We start from the raw sequence: 19,843 nt of genomic DNA on the forward strand, positions 1-19,843 counted from the left end.
TACGGACGGTAAGAACAAGTGTTTTATGTATAGATAAATATTTCTGTATGTATTTAGGTGTTTTTGGTTGTTGGCACCGTCTAACGCTTCAGCTATTTGCGGCCGTAGCTCGAATAGATATTCTATTTTTATTACGTACTCAACAAGAGACACACATAAATCTGCTTCGAAATCGACTAGATTATTGCCTCAAGTACTCATTCACTTAAATGTACATAAACCAAAATTCTCATGCGAAGGTACATGGTACATACAGATATAGTACAACAGATGAATATGTGCCCGCTTCAAAATTTTTTATTTGTATTCATTAATGAGTCGCGTGAATTTCATCGCGTGCCAGAAGTATATAACATATGTTTGATTTTACTCATGTGAGGTGTCTTTTTATATGGCTTTATGAGTAGGTGGGAAGTATTCAGGGGTTTAACGGAACATCGATGAAAAGTGCATTGAAATATTCGATTAATTATTCAGCTCATCAATCCAATTCCAATTTTCTTTGGAAGGGTCATAGTGCTTAGTGATAACTATTAACCTAAAACCAATGCGAACGAATTAAGACAGATTGGTATTCGGAGAAATCGGACAAGCATATGTACTCGTCAAGAGAATGTTTTGCGTTCCAAAGTGGCTGTTAGTATAAAATATATTGTACGAAATGTTATTGCATTTCCGAGTTGTTTTCTGATTTGTGAAACCAACTGTCTCACTTTCAGTAACTTGATCCAACAACTACTAGTACTATTCCATAAGAATGATATTCCGAGCAGTTTCTTCGAGAACTTTATCTATTTCGCTTTATTGGGCCGCGAAGACTGTCAACTCTGCAGCATTACATTTTTTCGAAGAATAATTTCTATGAGCGCCAAGTCCAGGCCTAAGGGTCAGTTATCGCTTCAACGCGCAACTGAAGATTGAAGATTATGTAGATTTTCATTTGTTGGTTATATTCCATTTTTATTTATTTCGACCTCCAAAAAAATTTCCAAATCATATTAAATTTAATAGTTACGGTTAATTTACAATTCAAAGTTTTGTTAAAATATAATTAATGAAAAAAATATAGAAGTTTTCTTTAATTAACATTGACACATTCTTTCACACAATCTTCGCGCAAATCATATGAGTGACCACCGACGACATTACAACCGCTCTCTAGCCACTCTTCACAGGCATTCTGGTCCGGATTGTAGAAGAAACCGCTGATGAGCATATCGCAAAGGCCCTCACCCTGTGGATGTGGTTGTAAGCAGTGTGCTAAATATGCGTAAAACAAAATAACTGTAATATTCTTTGTAAGTTTATAAGAAAAACAAACCCGGTCTTTCGGCAGAACTGCTGCTACTGAATACGCAAATAAGCAGCGCGAGATATAAAATTATTTTTGTACTCATAATTTATGATATTTTTCTGAAAAGCTTTGTAGTATTAACAAATATTTTGTATTTCTCCAGCAACAACGTTAACTGTTCCGTTTACTTATAGTGCTTATTTTCAACTGAAGCAAACTTGTTGACTACTTAACTATGAAAGCGGGAATAAAGAATTAAGTTCAGCGCTTGCTATTTGTTTGTTTATTAAAATTATCAACTGTTCGTTGTGCGCGTTGATAACAATAATGCAGCGGTGATGAATCGAAAGATATGCGACCGTGCATCTCGATTAATTAAATCGGGGATATTTTTATACAGCACGTCATATATTTTTCAGACTATAGGTTATATGATTATTATTATTTATATATAGAAGTAAAGCAAGATTTAATGCCCGATATAGATTTCACTATATTTGAACTATGTGTGCTAAAGAAAGATAAGTTTTAAATATTTTGGGGTCGAAATACCTAAATATAGGAAATTTCTAGTTGTTACCTTTTGGAACGACGGTAATCTACTAATTCGGCAAGTAGGTCTTGGAAAGATTACGGACTTTTTTCTTACACATTTTTTCTCCAACCATCTTGGGCATATTTTAATTTCAATAGACTACTCAAGAGAATAAGGGACCTATATGTGTTATAATATTCAGTATATGGAGGGTTTTAGCATATATAGATTCGATGTATTAAAGAGTGGATCGATTTCAAACCAAAGCTATTTCTGATAAGATATTCCCAGCACAATTTTTTATAGCCAAAAAAATTAAAAAAATAATTTTAATTATTTAATTATTTTTTTATCTATGAAAAAGTTACTTTAAAATATCCTCCTTAATTTATGCATAGTTTCAGCGAAATTAATTTCATAGCGTTTTAGTGTCTTTGTGTTCATAAAAAAATTTTGAAAATTCTGTCATCATTTTGATTAATCGCCACAGAGTGTTTGCCAATTTCACTAACGCATAAAAGTAAAGTGGCAAAATGTTTGAGTCGGTGCAAACGTCATGTCTATTTCAAACAGCACATTGCTAAAAGCTAGCCCAAGTGAGACATCCAGCAATATAGTATTATGAATAAGTAAATTAGAAATAATACAAATTAAAAACACTTAAATGAGAGCAGAAAATATTGACGTATGTGTATGCTTAAACGTTTTGAATAACAAATTGGCATGTCAGCACGTTTTGCCAAGAACTCTAACAGCATAGAGATAGCGAGTGATATCTCAATGGTTGACTGGCCATAATTGCATTAGTTTCAAGAGTGGTTTGAGAAGTAGTTTCCATAAGCGGAGGAATGGTTTATATTTAAATGTAGTGCTGTAAAGTATTTTCTTGGACACGGTATGCATGTACTTTGAGATCTATCTGAAACAATTCCTCGATACTCTCAACGACCGCAGCGTTGTCTTTAGCTTATTTTATGTATTTTTTGAAAATCACTTCTTCTAGAACAATTACACAGTCACACTAAAAAATTTTTATCATGACCTGTTACTCTTACTATGTGTGCCTTATGTTTTTGGGGTCGCTGAATCCGAATTAGAGTTTTCCAATCAGATCAGGGTTTTGAGATAACCCCAGAAAACCAATTTGGTGGCTAGTGTTTTGGAAACTTCATCGGAAACGCTTGAAACTCGTTATTCTGTGGTTCTCGGGGTCGCTGATCACGAATTTGATATTACTTTTCAAAAATTCAAAATTGTTTAACAAAAATCAATTTAGAAATTTTGTCATGACCTGTGGCTCTTTCTATGTGTGCCTTATGTTTTTGGGGACGCTGGATCCGAATTCGAGTTTTCCCATCAGATCAGGGTTTTGAGATAACCCCAGAAAACCAATATGGTGGCTAGTGTTTGGAAACTTCATCGGAAACGCTTGAAGCTCGTTACTCGGGGATTCTCAGGGTCGCTGATCACTGAATTTGATGTTACTTTTCAAAAATTCAAAATATAAAATAAAAAAGTAAGGGGATTCACTACTGGGTTACTAACCTCATACACAGAACACCTGACACTACATCTCTAGACATGACGATTTTCGCCTATGTCTAGGCATGTGCACATTTCACTGACATAAATTAATATTTACGAAAATTGCTGAAATATTTTAAGTTTGATTTCAATGTCGGCACTTGACGAATTTGCCAAAGTGCAGAATACTCTTTCATTATATGTTTATATAATATATGTGTATTATATTTTAGGTTTTTTGCAAATATAGTCGATTGCCTATAAAAATTTCTAGTAGCTTTCGCTTCATAATTTAGGCAGTAAAAGCAAATACACATACAATTTTTCGACTATATAATAATATGAAAAAAAAATTCCACGGCAGACCCACTAATTAAAAGAGACCCACCACCAAAACCGCATGAGATACATATTTTCAAAATATCGTAAAGGTTAACCATTGTTTTGTATATGCAAGAAATTTTCAAATTTTCGAATTTTCAAAATTCAAAATTAAAATTGCACTTGACCGTTGGCAGAGGAAAAAGCAGAGGCGCCTAGTAACCCAGATACCCAGAAATGCATTAATACCGAGTCAATAATATGGCAGAAGCCTATATACACACACAAACGTTTATATAAATGCCAACGCATTCAATTGTTTCAGTTCGTTGGTCTGTTTAATTTTAGCATACAACAACAACACACACATATGTTTGTTGTATTAGCCTGCTTTTGCTGTGTACATTGCACTTTTGGCAGCAACAGCCCTCTAATTTGCATTGTGGTCTTATCTCCGCCATGCTATGGCAATCTAGTGGCTTTTATGTTAAATATGTATATACTAGTCTGTGTGCATGACAGTTGTTTCTTGTTTTCTAGCTGTTGTTCAGAGTTTGTAGTCTTTTTCAAAATACCTTCACATTGTTTTAGAAAAATGTTTTTTTTTGTCTTTTTTGCTTAACGCGTTCTTGGCAATGCCACGAGTGAAAATAAAACTGAAACTATAAAGAAGAAGATAAAGAGAGAAGATTTAAATTTTTTTAACTAGTATAATTACTTTTTTCTTGCTGTTTCTTCTAAATTTGGTTGACTGAGCTGCAATGACCCCGAAATTATTGTTAGAACTGGATATGGTAAAGTTCACAAGTTTAAAAAAATAACTTATTTTTGTCACAAAATTAGGTTAAGTCAATAATATATAGTCTACAGATCGCTCTTATATCTACCGCAGATTACCCAATTAAAAACTGATGGAAATTACCTGATAATAGAGTTCCTATCTCTACCTCCCACCATTTATTTAGCTACTTTTCATTTTAAGTTCACTTCTAGAATTCTTCGCATTGCTTGCCGGCAATCGTCACCCACTAAATCAAGCATAAGCATCTTCGTTTGTGTGGGTGTTAATGTGTATTTAAATGTTTTCATCTTTCAAATGACGGAAATATGCAATAAATAAAGCGTCTGTCAAGAGGCTACATGAAAATGCTTAAACGCATATTTTCCCACAGCTAATGGAGCAGTTTAAATGTATGACTTCGGCATGATAAAGCACATACGAACCACTTAAATCAATAATAATCCTATTTGTGTGACAGTTAAGATTAAAGGGATATAAATTGTCATGCGGAACTTTTAGAATTATTGTTTCATTTTGCTCATATTTAAAATATTAAATTAAATATGCGTATTTGCCTCTTTAGACCTTTGAATTTTTCCAATCTCTTGATAACTGAATAGCATTATATAATAGAACTTCTGTCGTTGTTAGGCTAAAAGATATAGAAGATAGTAGATTTTACAACAGCTTGAACACCATTGGAGGAGATATAGGAGACTATGAGAGATTAAGTTTAAGATTAAATATTATATGCTTTGAGATTTATCCGAGGAAGCATCGGAAAATACTAATAATATACCTCTTCAGTCTCTCGAAAAAGCCATTTAAGCTCTTTAGCTCGTAAGCTGAAAAAGCTTTATTTGCTAAAATCTTTGAAGTTCTTCGTACGAAATAACCTTGTACATCGAATCCCTTTTAGTACAGTGTACGAAATTGATCTCACATCGTTTCAATTATGATTGGAATTTCATTTAGGAAGAGTTTAAATGCTTTGTGAGAAAATAAAATAAAGTGAACATACTTCCAAGAATATTAATTTAATTTTATATAGAACTGGACTGAGTGCAGGAAACTACTTAAAATGAGACAAATATCTTTATTGTGAGTTTATACGAAGCAATAAAAAAGATAAAATATAATAATAATATCTTCAAATCACATCGTGAAGAGGCTTGTAATTGGTCTGCACATTGAAAATGTTAGAAATATTATTGAAATATTCTAACCCATAGATTATTAGGTACCATTGAAAATTTTCTAAATTGTCTGATGACCATGACAAGTGACAGTGAAGTTCATGCCCAAAGTAATAACTTTGTAGACCAGATTATAAGTGTTGTTGAACCAGCATCGTAGTAGCATAGTGAAGTAGTCGTAAAATGGCTGTAATGATGTCTCGAAAGAGTCATAACAGAACCTAAACGTTCTGCTGAACAAGCTCAGGTAGGGAAAAGCTCGGCAGTGCTTATCTTCTTATATTAAAGAAAATATTTTTTTTTTATACTCTCTCAACAAAGTTGCTAAAGAGACTATAATAGTTTTGTTCATATAACGGTTATTTGTATTACCCAGAAATAAAAGAGTTAGATATGGCGTTATATATATATAAATGATCAGGATGACAAGTGGATTAGAAATCCGGATGTCTGTCTGTCCGATTCATTGTCAGAGGATCACATTAGGGAGGGGCATATTTGGGTGCAATTTTTTCTTGGGGAAGTGGGCGTCACCCCACCCACAATTAGGTTTTTTGTATATATCTCGCAAATCAATAAAGCTATATAAACCAAACTTTCTGCAGTCAATTCCCTTACGTAGCCCACCACACACCATGAAAATTGTTAAAATCGGATAATAACGACGCCCACCACCCATTCAAAGGTTATGTTGAAAATTACGAAAAGTGCGCTAACCTACTAACGTAAAACACCAGAAACACTAAATTTTACGGAAGAAATAGCAAAAAAAAATTGCACTCAGATTTTTTTACAAAATAGAAAATGGGCGTGGCCTCGCGACTAATTTCAATGAATTTCGGTATATAATATTTTCTTGACACCCTGATAACACATATCAAAAATGGCCAAAATCGCTTCACAACCCCGACTACTTTCCTTATAACTCAATTTTGAATTCCATCTTATTCTTTCACTTTATAATATAATATATAGGTACGTAAGGAACCAATGAAAATAGCGGAAAAAACTTTGCACAAATACTGTATATGCACTACTTGTGACAAATTACCGAAATTGGAATATAATTTTTCAAGGCCCCGGCGATTGAACATGAAGAACTCATTGGCTAAGGTATTTTTACCGAAAATATCGGTAAATCTCTCAGATATTTTAATGTAATTCAGAGGACTTTTTTCTTCTAAAAGTATGTCTTTGTTCCAAAAATTATTAAAACGGGTGATAACTTCCCCTAGCTCCCATATACCTAATTATAGGTTTTTGAAAAAAAAACGATGGGCTTAATAGCCCAAATACGATGGCTTAAAAACGGTTAATATGTGAAATATCTTAGCCAAATTAAGTGAGCATATAATATTGGATATAATGTATATTGGTGGTGAAAATGAGTGAAATCGGTTCAGTAATTACCTCAGCCCTCATAAACCATGTATGATGATTTTCGTTATTCTAATGGACTTTATGCCGAATATAAAGGTCAAACTGTGTGATATCTTAATAAAACTATTTCAATGAATTGCGAGAGTATAAAATGTTCGGTTGCACCTGAACTTAGCCTTTCCTTACTTGTTTAAATTATAAAACCGTTTTATCGCTCTCATAATTTTCCTTCACGCATTTTCCTACTTAACGACCTACTTAAATAGACTATAAAGAATAATACATAAATGTTTTAGACATTCGTTGTGGTGATTCTATGAAGTATATCTCAGCAATCGACAAACTGTTTAGTAATAGGGCAACTTTTAAAAAAATTAGTATTTGAGTATTAACATTTATAATTATATTTTTGAAAATGTATGTATGGCATATACAAAGATAAGCGCACAATTATGTGCTTTCAGTTTTACTTTCTTTCACGTACACAAACACATAAATAAATATCTTTGCTAATTCCATATTTTTTGTACATAAATACTAATTTGTTGTTTTTTTTTTTCTTTTTTTTTTTTGTTTAAGGCCTCTTGTTCCCGCTAAATATTTTTATTGTTGTTGTAAACGCGCGAGTTATTATTTTTATTTTTTACTTTTTATTTTTCAAAATATTTATACGGCCAAATTATTAGTGTTGTTACTGTTGTTATTGTCGGAGCTTAGCCAAGATGAACGATATTTTAATGAGATTTATAGTAGATTTCCAAAAGAAAACATTTCAAACCTGTCAGACGCGGCAATCCGATCAGCGGCAGGCATTTGCCATCGGCTACCAGCCAGCAAGCCAGCAGGCAGCCTGGCAGATAATATGAACACATCCAAACAAACACATAGCCAAATGGTTGGAGAGGAAAGGGGAAATGGCTAGTGACTGCCAGTCTAAGTATGAATTTGTGGGTGAAATTGTTGTTGTTGTTGGTTTTTGAACATAGCTACACATGCAATCATCTAAATAGTTGTGTATATGTGTGTGTGCCTAACGTTGCTTTTGACGTGGACAATTGTCTCAATGCCTCCATCGTATCCGTCCAGTTCAGTTTTGTCACTGAGTCAAAACGGGAAGAATTCAAATTCATTCACGCCAAACACCGAGCGTCCATCACACGCGCCATTGCTCCTGTCGCGAAGCGAAAACTAAAGTGCAGCATTCAACTGACGTCGCTTTAGAAGATCTATCGCAATTTATACTAAATACTATATACAGCAATTTGTGTTAGTATAATTGAAGGCATTTTCGCATTTCAGAGCCGTTTCCAGTGTACGTGCGCGTGTGTGTATTCATTGCATTTGATCGCTAATTAGTGAGCAGACAAGTGCATTTTAAGTGTAACGCTTCAATTCATTAATAGTAGAAGAAGAAGTAAAACAAAACCACCAACACAATGGGCAACTCAACAATGGTAATGATTAGCATATATGAAATTATTGTAATATTTTAGGAAAATAATAAGTATCGATCTTATTGTGAACCCGAATTTCTAATTATATTTTTTGGGTAGAGAGATAATTATTTTAGACTTCTAGATTGATGGAATATGATACATGAGATGGAGATAATAATATATAATAGTCCGGCCGCTTTGGTCGCATCGTAATTTGGTTTTTGGGTTTACTTAAGTCCTTAAACGTAGAACTTCGGGCTATCTGGATTTGTATCTGATAAGCTTGCATTATAATTTGCGTTTCCACTTTACCAGTTACTTGATCGCATTCTAATTGCATTTGTGGAGCTCGAAGAATAAAATTGTAGGCAAGCCCAACCCAGCACTCGTCATTCGCTATTCGTGATGATACAACATACAGAACTGCTTTCTGTTTATTATTGGAGGAGACCAAAATAAAAGTTCACCCTCATCAATTAATATCTATTAATCTTCACAAAACTCAAAAGGAAAGATCAAATATTTAATAGTGCGAGAGTTAAAGCTTTTCTAGCAAATTGACGTTAAATAATCGATCCTAAAATCTAAAAAATTCAATCATATTTTCCTCGACACTTTCCAAACCAAAAAGATAGACTCTAAACAATATCATTGACCGGTTATATACACTTATGGACAAAGTAAAAGGTGTTTTAACTTAATAACTTTAAAGTGATTGTATTTAAAAGAATTTCGTTTTAATTATATTAATATTTTACGTAATTCAACCGAAATATATCAAAAATGTTTCATTTTGAATTTGAAAATTTCATAAGAAGAAATACCATTGGTCAAAAGAATAGGTTTGAAATATTTGTTTCTAAATAAAAGCAAAAAAATGAAGTTTGGTCTATGGGTTTATAATAACCAGTATATCTTCCATGCTTTTTCACCAGTTTTCCGATTCTATTCGGCATGGATCGTCCAACTTGTCATGTCACAAAAGGGCCCTTCCTTGTTATGAGAAGTATGCGGCGATCATCGATTATGTATGCTTTTCTTGGACGATCAGGGATTTCTTTTTAATAATGCAAAATTAACAAATGAATAATGCAATTGGGTTATAAAACTACTCCACTATTTCCCCTTCATCATAAAAATATTTGGCAAAATCCCGGAACATCTTATCGCACACATATTATTTTTTCCATAAGTGTATTTCATAACAATATATGTCAAATATTCTATTGAAATTTGCCGACGGTAGGCTCATGTTGTGCGAATTCGGATAGACGTCCCTAACACATATGATAGAAAAATGAACTGTATGAATATTATGATGACAAAAATTAAGAAGAATATTAAATATAACTCAAATCGGGTCGACGGTTCTGATCAACATTCATCTACATCAGTGGTTTCACTGTACTACGTTTTATACCTTAAAAATCAATACACAAGTGAATCTACGGCTAAGGTTCAGGTTCATATTTCTTCGTCACCACCCTAAGGGAGATTCTTAGCAGCATCGTTTCACTTTTCATTTTGGTTAATCTGTGATTCATAACTAAAATCCTGACTTCGTTACTCATTAGTGTACAATGCTGGAAATATTAAAGAAATCACGGAAATGGCACGGATGTACCATAACGCTGCCGGAATCATACAAAAAATTCTGTAATTTTTTAAGAAAAGGATGAGAAGGGGTCTGAAAACATATTATTATTAATGCATAAAAAGAGCAATGGCATTTTTAACTGGAATTTTAACATTAACTTTGATGGAATTTTTATTCCAAGCGATGTTACAATTTGTAACCGCCTTTTTCTGCTTCAATCAATCGAAGCCATAAAAATTAAAATAAATATTGAAAATCACTCCATTCTACGGAATTTTTTTAAAGTTTGGAATTCCGTTATTAACTCAAAGTGAACCCTTTTCGAAGACTATAATAATAAATAGTAATGCCTTAGATGGTTAACAATTCAAGTAAAATTAGATGTCAAGCCATTCTTAAAAAAACTAAAATTTTTACGAGAATATATTAAACTACTTCTTGACTGCTTAACGTGTCGTTCTTGGAAGAAAATTTTATAACTCGCAAATATTCACTTTTTCCTTAAAAAATATACGTTTTTTGACTATTTTTTTCTTCTTTATATTCTCTTTGCTTGCCAACAAAAATACCTGTTGATTCCGATTTGAGAACTTTATTAACAAAAACACCCAAATATAGCGATATTTCCGTCTTCACAGCGCCAAAATACATGCTCACAAATTTATGAATAAAACACTTTAGTAAACATATTCGTTATAATATATAATATATAGAGGCTGTTATGTGGTTTCATAATATAAATGTAGCATTTTCCCAGGTTCGAGGGCAAACGACGAAGGGTACCTTTAGACACATTATAAGTGTTTTCAGCAGAAAGCAGCAATAATTCATGTCAAAATGTAATTTTGTGCGACAGACAAGAGATAACATATGTGTGAACAAGATCTTGAAGAGGTTACATTTATATAGACAGATGTATGCATGTTAAAACAATATAACATAGGCCACAAACAAGCAACAAACACCTCAATTGTGAATCCATTAAGAGCAGCTACAAAGTACATTCATTCATATTTCAATGGATAATATATATTTGTTAATCTATGTATATGTATATATATGTAAATATGTTAATTTGTGTATAGGTTTGCATTTTCTCAGGTGAAAGTATTCAAATGCTCTTCTGTCAGCAAACCACAGCAAAAAACAAGAAACAACTATAAATTTTGCTACAAATTTATAAATATCATAAATTGTATATGCGCGAATTTTAAAAATAAACACTTTGAAAAAAATTGAAATTAATTTAAAATATATTTATAATATATGCAATTTTCAATTGGCTAAAGACATCGCCCATTGTCCACAAAATGCATGCAACGTTGCTAATGTGCTGCAAAAATGCAATGCGGCGTGCCTTAAAGGCAACACACATACATACATATACTTGCATATATAGATATATATTTACACTTACAATGCACTTAGAAATTTAAGAGAACATTGTAAGTACACAGGGTACACAGGATTACAGCAAAATTATGTTGTAGCAAATATTTACGAAATAAAATTCAAGCCACCAAAGCTATATTTGCTCCTAATACATATACATATATACACTCATGCAGCCGTTGCACATTTCATTGGTCGCACATTAAGGTAGCTAGCTACAGGCATGTTGCAAACACATTCGTCATCTGATGCATTCGACAGCGAAGTCTTTGCGGGCCTCAAGTGGGTGCAAGCATTTATGTATTTTTAATTTGCACCCATGTCGGTTTGTATATTTGTATGTGGTACCAGTGCTGGCATGTGGCATGTCGCGTCAACTCACTGATGAGAACAAAAAAATCTAAATATTGCTATTACATGTTAGGAGTGCATTGCTAGGGCGACTGAAGCGCCTGCTCTGCGGTGCGCTTTGGAGGGAAAGAAGAAATCTACATGTGTATAATTCGCTTTGACATTTACATAGAGCAAATAAATGCGATTTGAGGCGATTTTCAAAGCGCGAATGTGGCGTTGAATCGGCAGTTTGCTAGGTGTTGAAAAAAATAGTTCTTGGTGTATTCTAGGCATATTTTATCGATTTTATTCGAAATATAATTGATGTCTGTTTCATTTTCAGAAGCTTTGGATGTGCTTATATTTCAATTTTGGTAGAATGTCTTTTATTCATATAATAATTGAGGAGTTTTATATGTTGAAGAGTAGCACCAAATAGTTATTCAATTTTTAGGAAAGGCTATGTGACATTAAATACATATTTAGAAAGCAAAAAAAAACGACCGTAAAGTCACCTTCTTAAAAAAAATTTCAAAAATTCATAGTTTTGAGTTAGCATTTTTTTTTCGAAAAACCGTCTTTATCAACAACTACTATATCTAAAACAATACATAATTACAGAATATCAAAAATAACAAATTTGAAATCTTCCTGTTTTCTTCGACCATAAAATCACCTTGTGCATTTTTTCTTAAAAAAAAAAATTCAAAAATTAATAATTTTGAGTTAGCACTTTTTTACGAAAAACCGTCTTTATCAACAACTACTATATTAAAAACAATACTTAATTAAAAATATTAAATTTTTTTAACAATTTCTGATATAAAATATTTCTTCTTATCAGAAAATCGCCTTCATACGCTGGGTATAAAACTCGCAGAATTTTTCATTATTTGGCAGCAAAAGAAATTCTGAGTGTCACTCATATGTGGCAGCGCTGTCTGGTATACACTGCAATATGCAAATTTTGCCTTCTTGCACCGCGAACTCCTCTACACCTCCACTTATGTGTATATGCGCCCTCTGCAAGTGCGTTGACAGCGGCCATTGCAGCCGCACTTGCCCTAATGTGCAACTGCTAATGTGCCGTTAACCGCCGTTTGGCCTGCTCAGTCGTGATCATTGTCGTCGTCGTTGTGGTCGTGGTGTCGTCCTCACACAATTTTCGCGCACAGCCGCCCAGCTCCACACACCGCCAGCTTTTAGCCTGCCGCAGGGCGGGCGGTGTAGTGGCTGAGCATTGGGCGGCTGTGGCCAAGCGGCGGTCATTAGTCGCAAATTATTAACGTTGTTATGTATTGCAACTGCAAATGTAACGGCCGGAGGCGGTGTATATTTTCGGCGTACAGGTGTAAGCGCGTTGGCGGCAGCAACAACTACCATCAACATCAACACCACTAACTGCACTATAAAGCAGCTATATATTAATTACAAAAAAAAAATATATACATATATATATACAACAACAACTCTTCTGCTGCTGCAACAGCAATTTGCATAGCTTTTAGCGCATTAGCGCTAGCGTTTAGCTGTAGTTCCAAAGAAAGCGCCACAAATAACACCCAACCACAAACGCCCAACGTTCCGAGCATTCGCATTGCCAAACGTACGCGCATCCAAAGCAAACACGCTCCGCGCCACAGCACTTTGCAAGTTTGCAATCGCAATTTATCGCATTGTCCTTAGCGTGTTGTCACCGTCATAGTCGTTGTTGTGTGTCTTCTGGTCGTGTCGTGCCGTGTTGTGTTCCCACGCCTTGTGTCGCCTTGTGCCGCCTCGTGTGATCCTTATTCGTGAATTTATCTCTCGTTTGTTTTCGATTTTTCTAGTTTGAGCAGCCAACAAGATGGTGTGTATCCTTAGCAGGATAAAGCGAAATATTTTGAAACAGCATTTACACAAATGAAAAATAAAAATCAAAAATATAAGCGAACTAAAAATTTTTTTTTTAATAAAATTTACAAAAATTTATTTTTCTTTTCATAAATTATATTTGTGCTGAAATTTTTTGAAATGAAAAACTACTTAAGCAAACCATTAAATTTCTTTTATAGCCAATTGCTCATTTTTCAAATTAGTCGTCGGTAATAATAATTAAACTTTACGACTTGAGCATTCATAAAATTTCATGAATTTATTTTTGTGTGGAATTTTGCATGAAAAATTATGTGATTTTCACACACAAGACAATTTTCAAGGAAGGAAATTATAAAATATTGTTTTCTTTAATTTTATGAATTATAAGTTTCGCACAACCATAATATAAGCAGTAACGAACCAATGAGTTATATATTTTTGAATAAAAAAATTACAATATAAGAATTTCCCAGCTTGCAACAGCTCATAAACTGTTTTAAAATGAATTATGAAAACATATTAGTGAAATATTTTGGGTGTGTGTTTTCTTTCTATAATAAATGTGGCCTGATCGCAACCACCTATCTTGAAAATGAAAAGTCCAAAAGTGAAGATCGGTCTTATCGGTCACGTCTGCAAATGAACCTTGCTGTTATGCTTCCGACTATTTTCCAAATCATTTTCGTATGACAGTTTTGTCTACATACAAAGAACGAACGGAATAAAAAGGAATCCAAGGTTCATTTCACAATCTATTTTAACATATTTTAACAATAGCGCCACCTTGCGGATATTTTTATATTTTTGATGCATAATGAGTACGCTCATTACTTCCTATAGCAGATAGAATTGAAGAGGATTTACATATATGTACGTTCGTTTTCAGACGCTATATATATTGTATGAAACAACATAGGCAATAGGGGTCTAATATGGTACAAAAATATTTCAGTTATATTTTTTTTTTAAATAATCTTAAAATTCTAGTCGATTTAAACTAGCAAAACTAGAATGGTCAAAAATACTACTAATGGTCAAAAATAGCCTCAGCTAGATGGCAAAGACCTATCGTCCTATCTTTTTAATATTAAACTGGAATAGAATTAATAAATATGATCAGATATTGAATATAATTAATATATATTTTAATGCTTATAAAAAAGAACCATCCACTCGTCGAAGAAAATCATGAAACCTGTTTTGAGCGATGTACTTATATTAACGTAGGGGTGTAGTGTGTAGTGATCTCCAGTGCCTGAGATAGATTTCCATAGCCATAAAACAGTTTTCTCACTACAAACACCGTTAGAAATAAAACAAGTAAGGAAAGGCTAAGTTCGGGTGCAACCGAACCCTGAATCAAATTAAGATATTTGGGAGATTTACCGATATTTTCGGTGAAAAATTATCATAAGGCACTGAGCTCTTCATATTCGATATCCGTTTAAGTTATAGTCCGATTTAGACAATTTTTCCACAAATGATGCCACAGATCATATACAGTATTTGGGTAAAGTTTTATTTCGCTATCTTCATTGGTTCCTTATGTATATATATGGGACGTTGTCGTTGTTGTGCACCGATATCGCCCATTTTCCACACGTGTCATCAGGTTGTCAAGAAAATATTATATACCGAATTTCATTGAAATTTGTCGAGTAGTTCCTGAGATATGGTTTTTGACTCATAAGTGGGCGATGCAACGCCCATTTTCCATTTTGTAAAAATTAAAGTGCAGCTTCTTTCTGCTATTTCTTCTGTAAAATTTAGTGTTTCTGACATTTTTTGTTAGTGAGTTAACGCACTTTTAGTAATTTTCAACCTACCCACAAAACTAATAAATTTTATTATTCTACTTCATTGCAGGATGAACTCTCCAAAGACCAAATCGAACGTAAGTATTATAGCTGAAAAAACTACAAAGACATTTCACTTTACAAGCCACACAAGCGTCTCAGCCATAAAGTTAAACCACAGCTTTAAGCATTTCCAACCATCAACACCTGTTCAAAATAATACTGCAAAATCCACAGCATACTCTCAAGTACCCACACACCAAATTGCGCCGACTGTTTTGTTTGTCAAACGCTATTTTATTGTATTGGAGCGCTGTTGCGCCGCGATAATGGCAAACAAGTAGCGCATAATCTCAAAGTGACTGACAAAACTGCCAACACACGCGATTGTTGCCCAAACCCAACATTTCCGCCTAAGCACCAACGGGTGGGTTGGCAGTAAACAGTCGCAGGCACCGCATGACGTTTGCCACATGCCACAAAATGTGTCAGTAAACACCTACGCACATGATTAGAAAAATTTTATGATGAAAGCTCAACCGAAAGTGCTCTTTCATAAAAGCATAAGCCAAGGCAATATTGGAAAGGCTATGTTTGTGCTATGTTGATTGGTGGCTCCATGCTGCGTTTGCATGGAATAAAAACAAATATTTCTCATTTGCATGTAAATATTATATGAAGCGATTGTCAAGAAGTTGTTTGAATTTTAATAGGTTTAACTAGTCGCAATGACATTTGGTGGACTATTTGTTTAGACATTGCGTGTCTGGCTTGCAAAGCCAGCAAAAATTTACTTTCATGTTTATGTCATAGGACTACTCTTACAGTTCTCGTTACAAATTTTAATGAGACAAAGTTACTGAGAGACGGCATTTAATCTCAGACCCTCAAGGATCGCTTGGGTCCATAAAACAATTGCGTTATTGTGTGGTTTGATTCCTGAAAACATGATTAGTCTATACTCTCCCAAAATTGGAACCTTTTATAACATCAAGTTATTCAAAACGACTTCTCCATCTCAATGTCAATCGTATAAGGCCCACTGTGGAAGCCTAAATTGGAATCACCGCTATGTTAAGTCCAGAGATTACTATTGACTTACTTATTGTGGGGTTCGTCTGATAAAGAGCTTATTCTACATGGACAGATGGAAATTAACATACTATGCGCCATAACTGAGATAGGATCGATTATATTTCAAAAAGTATAGAAGCTCCTCAGAGCTCTACCATAAAAACTCTATGTAGGATTGATAGCTGAATTCGAAAACACAAAAATTAGAATATGACGTTCCAAAACAATCAGGTTAAACATTTCACCACTCATTCCTTGACTTTAAGTAGACTTTCTAGACTAAGACCTTAATAACTCCGATTTTCCACATCTCCCCACAGTCTTGCGTAATGCCTTCAATGCATTCGACGCTGAGAAGAATGGCTACATCAACACCACCATGGTGGGCACCATCTTAAGTATGTTGGGCCATCAATTGGACGATGCTATGTTGGCTGAGATTATCGCCGAAGTCGATGAGGATGGTTCGGGACAAATTGAGTTCGAAGAATTCACCACATTGGCGGCGCGTTTCCTCGTTGAGGAGGATGCCGAAGCGATGCAAGCCGAACTGAAAGAGGCATTCCGTTTGTACGATAAGGAGGGTAACGGTTACATCACCACCGGTGTGCTGCGCGAAATTCTACGCGAATTGGATGATAAATTGACCAATGACGATTTGGACATGATGATTGAGGAAATCGATTCTGATGGCTCAGGAACGGTGGATTTCGATGGTGAGTGAACTCGAAACCGTTATGAATTTTTTTTTAATAATAAATTTTTAACTTAATAAATTTTAATTTTTTTTTTGCGCTCAGAATTCATGGAGGTCATGACCGGCGAGTAAGCGGTAAATACTACTACGCAGGCGCTATATACTATCTATTTTTGGCCGCAAATCTTTACCTAAGAAATATGTAGTATTTTATAAAATCAGCAAAAAATGCCAACAACAATGGAACAACACACACACATACATACACTCGTGAACAAAATATTAATATTTTTAGTGAAAAAATAATTTTGCAATTTTTGTTAAATTTTTTGTTAAAATATTTAAAAGCATAGAAAATATTTAAATCAACAAAAGAAAAGCAATCGTTCAAAGTCAAATTATATAAGTTTGTTGTTTAATAAAAAAAAGTACATATATATACAATACAAACTAACTGTTTTGTCCTTATGTTGTAAAGTTATTGTTAAATCCGTTTAATGTTTTCAAACCTTTTCGTCCAACTATTATCAAATCCACTAAGTATGTACACATTGCATACCAAGTCAATGGCTCGAGTGACTCAACACCCAACAAGCACAAAAGTCATCAACATGAATAAAAGTAACATGCATGCATTATAAATACAAACACTTTTTTTGTTTTTATTTATCAATTTTACTCATTTTCACTAACGTGAAAAAAAAAATTATAAAAAAAAAATTAACAACTGCGCTTTAGTCTCTGCGCATGCGCACAATTGCTTACTGGCTGATGCGCCATGCGTAGTCTAGGCAGTTATTAAAAAAATATTGTTAAAAATATATTAAAAAAAAATTATATATATATTAATCAATTTAAAGTTAAATTAAATATAAATTTAATTTTCCACGCAATGCTCGTCGTAATTGAACCAAATAAGAAAGGAAGTCTACTAAGCTTAAACTAAGTTACTTATATATATTATCGAATGTATTTCAATACATACATACTTCTACATTTATGCATACAAAAACAAAAATAAGTTTTTCATAAAAAATATTTCTAAAATGTTACAAAATTTGTTTTTCTGTTCAAATGTTTATTGTTGTTATATCAAATATTGTTCAATTGTTCGTAAAATTTTATTATTATTATTATCATATCATATTATGCAATATGTATGTATATGCCAATACACTTATGCGGAAATATATACATATGAATGCAGTAAATACTCGTATAAGTATAAGTACACATTTACTACACGAAACACACGCTGAAATCGCAAGGATATGCCGTTATTGATACAAAAGTTTTCTAAAAAATATATATTTTTTCTATTAATTTAAGCTTTAAACTACACATCATTTAATGAAAACATGCTTGACTCAACAAAAATTCAAATAAAACAACAACTAAAGTATGAATTTACAAAATTAAAACAAAATCAATAACAACAACCTCGTAAAACAACAAAATTAAAATAAAAAATAAAAACAACAAATTATTTTATAAACAAAATAGAAACTGTAAACAAAATAAGCACAACGCTTACAAATAAAACCAACAAAATCAATGAAGCATGAATGTCAACAGCAACAACGTAATTTACAACAATTAAAACCAACAAAACTACAAAAAATGTATTGAAATTTACACAAAAGAAAAAAAGAACAAAACACTAAACTAAAAACAAAAGCAAAAAAAAAGAAACAAAAAACAATAGTAAATTAATGAAAATTGTACAATATGTATTCAGTTGATGTTTTGTGGAGTTCTTAAAAAAAAATTCGAACTCAAAAAAATCATAAAAAATGGAGTAAATAAATGCGATTTGCAATAAGATCTGGTAAAACTAAAATTTCCAGTGTTTCTACGCTATGTTGTTTCATTTTGTTAAACAGGATAAGAAAAAGAGCAAAATTATTCCTGAAACAGTCATTCCCATTTTTTGAAAAAAAAAACAATATATTCATTCGTTTACATTAATGTTCTAGCCTCAAAAATAGTCCCCATTCGATATGACAGCACATCATCGAATCGTGGAAACAGTATCCATACAGGATTTTTTGTATAGCGATTACTCTTATGCTTGTAAAACGATGGATCTTTAAGTTTCTAATTTTTTATTAAAAATAGGAACAAGTCACACAGCGAATATGGAAAAATATGGGCATCATTACAATGTAATTTTAGGCCAAGTATTCACGAACAAGCATCGAAGTGTGAGCCCTCCTCAAACGAAAATCGCCAAACTCATAAAAATACATCTAACCTTAGCAGCTGCTATAGAAAAGAAAATTTTACAATTGTACACTCCTCACCCGTCAAATTTTAAATTTCAAAATTCCCGTAATTTTCTGAACACACCATGTATAGATATATGAAGTGCAAGCTTTCAACAGTTGAAAGCTTTAATAAGAGGTGATCCCTTACGAACATTTATAGTTATGCTACGAAAAATATTTGGTCTCTTTTTAGAGAAAAAGCGCTCCCATAACCGCACTTTCGTAAGAATTTTCTCCAAAACCAAAGTATGTCCTAAACCAAAAAAAAAGGAAATTACCATAAATCGCGAAAGCTGCAATAAACATACGATTTTCGCTCGAAAATAATCAAAATAGTAGACATGAAATATTTTTTTGTCAAAT

At 33.2% G+C, this 19,843-nt stretch overlaps 3 protein-coding genes across 4 annotated transcripts in view; 1 reads left to right on the forward strand and 2 right to left on the reverse strand.

The window, feature by feature from the left end:
- LOC128922610 (uncharacterized) overlaps nucleotides 1-19,843 on the reverse strand; it is a 367,146-nt gene that overhangs the window by 343,508 nt on the left and 3,795 nt on the right. The window lies entirely within an intron of this gene.
- Nucleotides 934-1,522, reverse strand: LOC105209323 (early lactation protein-like). The gene is made up of 2 exons (XM_011179679.3): nucleotides 1,322-1,522; nucleotides 934-1,260 (listed from the first exon to the last, which is right to left on the reverse strand). The coding sequence occupies exons 1-2, from the start codon at nucleotides 1,395-1,397 to the stop codon at nucleotides 1,079-1,081; spliced, it is 258 nt and encodes an 85-aa protein (XP_011177981.2). The 5' UTR covers nucleotides 1,398-1,522; the 3' UTR covers nucleotides 934-1,078.
- On the forward strand, nucleotides 8,112-19,068 carry LOC105209324 (troponin C). 2 transcript variants are annotated; one of them, XM_011179680.3, is made up of 4 exons: nucleotides 8,112-8,485; nucleotides 15,513-15,540; nucleotides 16,837-17,232; nucleotides 17,317-19,068. In XM_011179680.3, the coding sequence occupies exons 1-4, from the start codon at nucleotides 8,468-8,470 to the stop codon at nucleotides 17,343-17,345; spliced, it is 471 nt and encodes a 156-aa protein (XP_011177982.1). In that variant the 5' UTR covers nucleotides 8,112-8,467; the 3' UTR covers nucleotides 17,346-19,068. The 2 variants fall into 2 exon arrangements, with proteins under 2 accessions (XP_011177982.1, XP_011177983.1); XM_011179681.3 differs by lacking the exon at nucleotides 8,112-8,485 and adding an exon at nucleotides 12,892-13,638.

The sequence above is a fragment of the Zeugodacus cucurbitae genome, chromosome 6, assembly GCF_028554725.1.
Source record: "Zeugodacus cucurbitae isolate PBARC_wt_2022May chromosome 6, idZeuCucr1.2, whole genome shotgun sequence".
In the NCBI taxonomy this organism is placed as follows: Eukaryota; Metazoa; Arthropoda; class Insecta; order Diptera; family Tephritidae; genus Zeugodacus; species Zeugodacus cucurbitae.

Excerpts from the sequence above, each read along its gene's own strand:
- LOC105209323 (XM_011179679.3), bottom strand. The coding sequence starts at position 1,397 with ATGAGTACAAAAATAATTTTATATCTCGCGCTGCTTATTTGCGTATTC. Across the intron at positions 1,261-1,321 it reads CAGTTCTGCCGAAAGACCGG|CACACTGCTTACAACCACAT; the intron begins GTTTGTTTTTCT and ends ACGCATATTTAG.
- LOC105209324 (XM_011179680.3), top strand. Across the intron at positions 15,541-16,836 it reads CTCCAAAGACCAAATCGAAC|TCTTGCGTAATGCCTTCAAT; the intron begins GTAAGTATTATA and ends ATCTCCCCACAG. Across the intron at positions 17,233-17,316 it reads AGGAACGGTGGATTTCGATG|AATTCATGGAGGTCATGACC; the intron begins GTGAGTGAACTC and ends TTTTGCGCTCAG.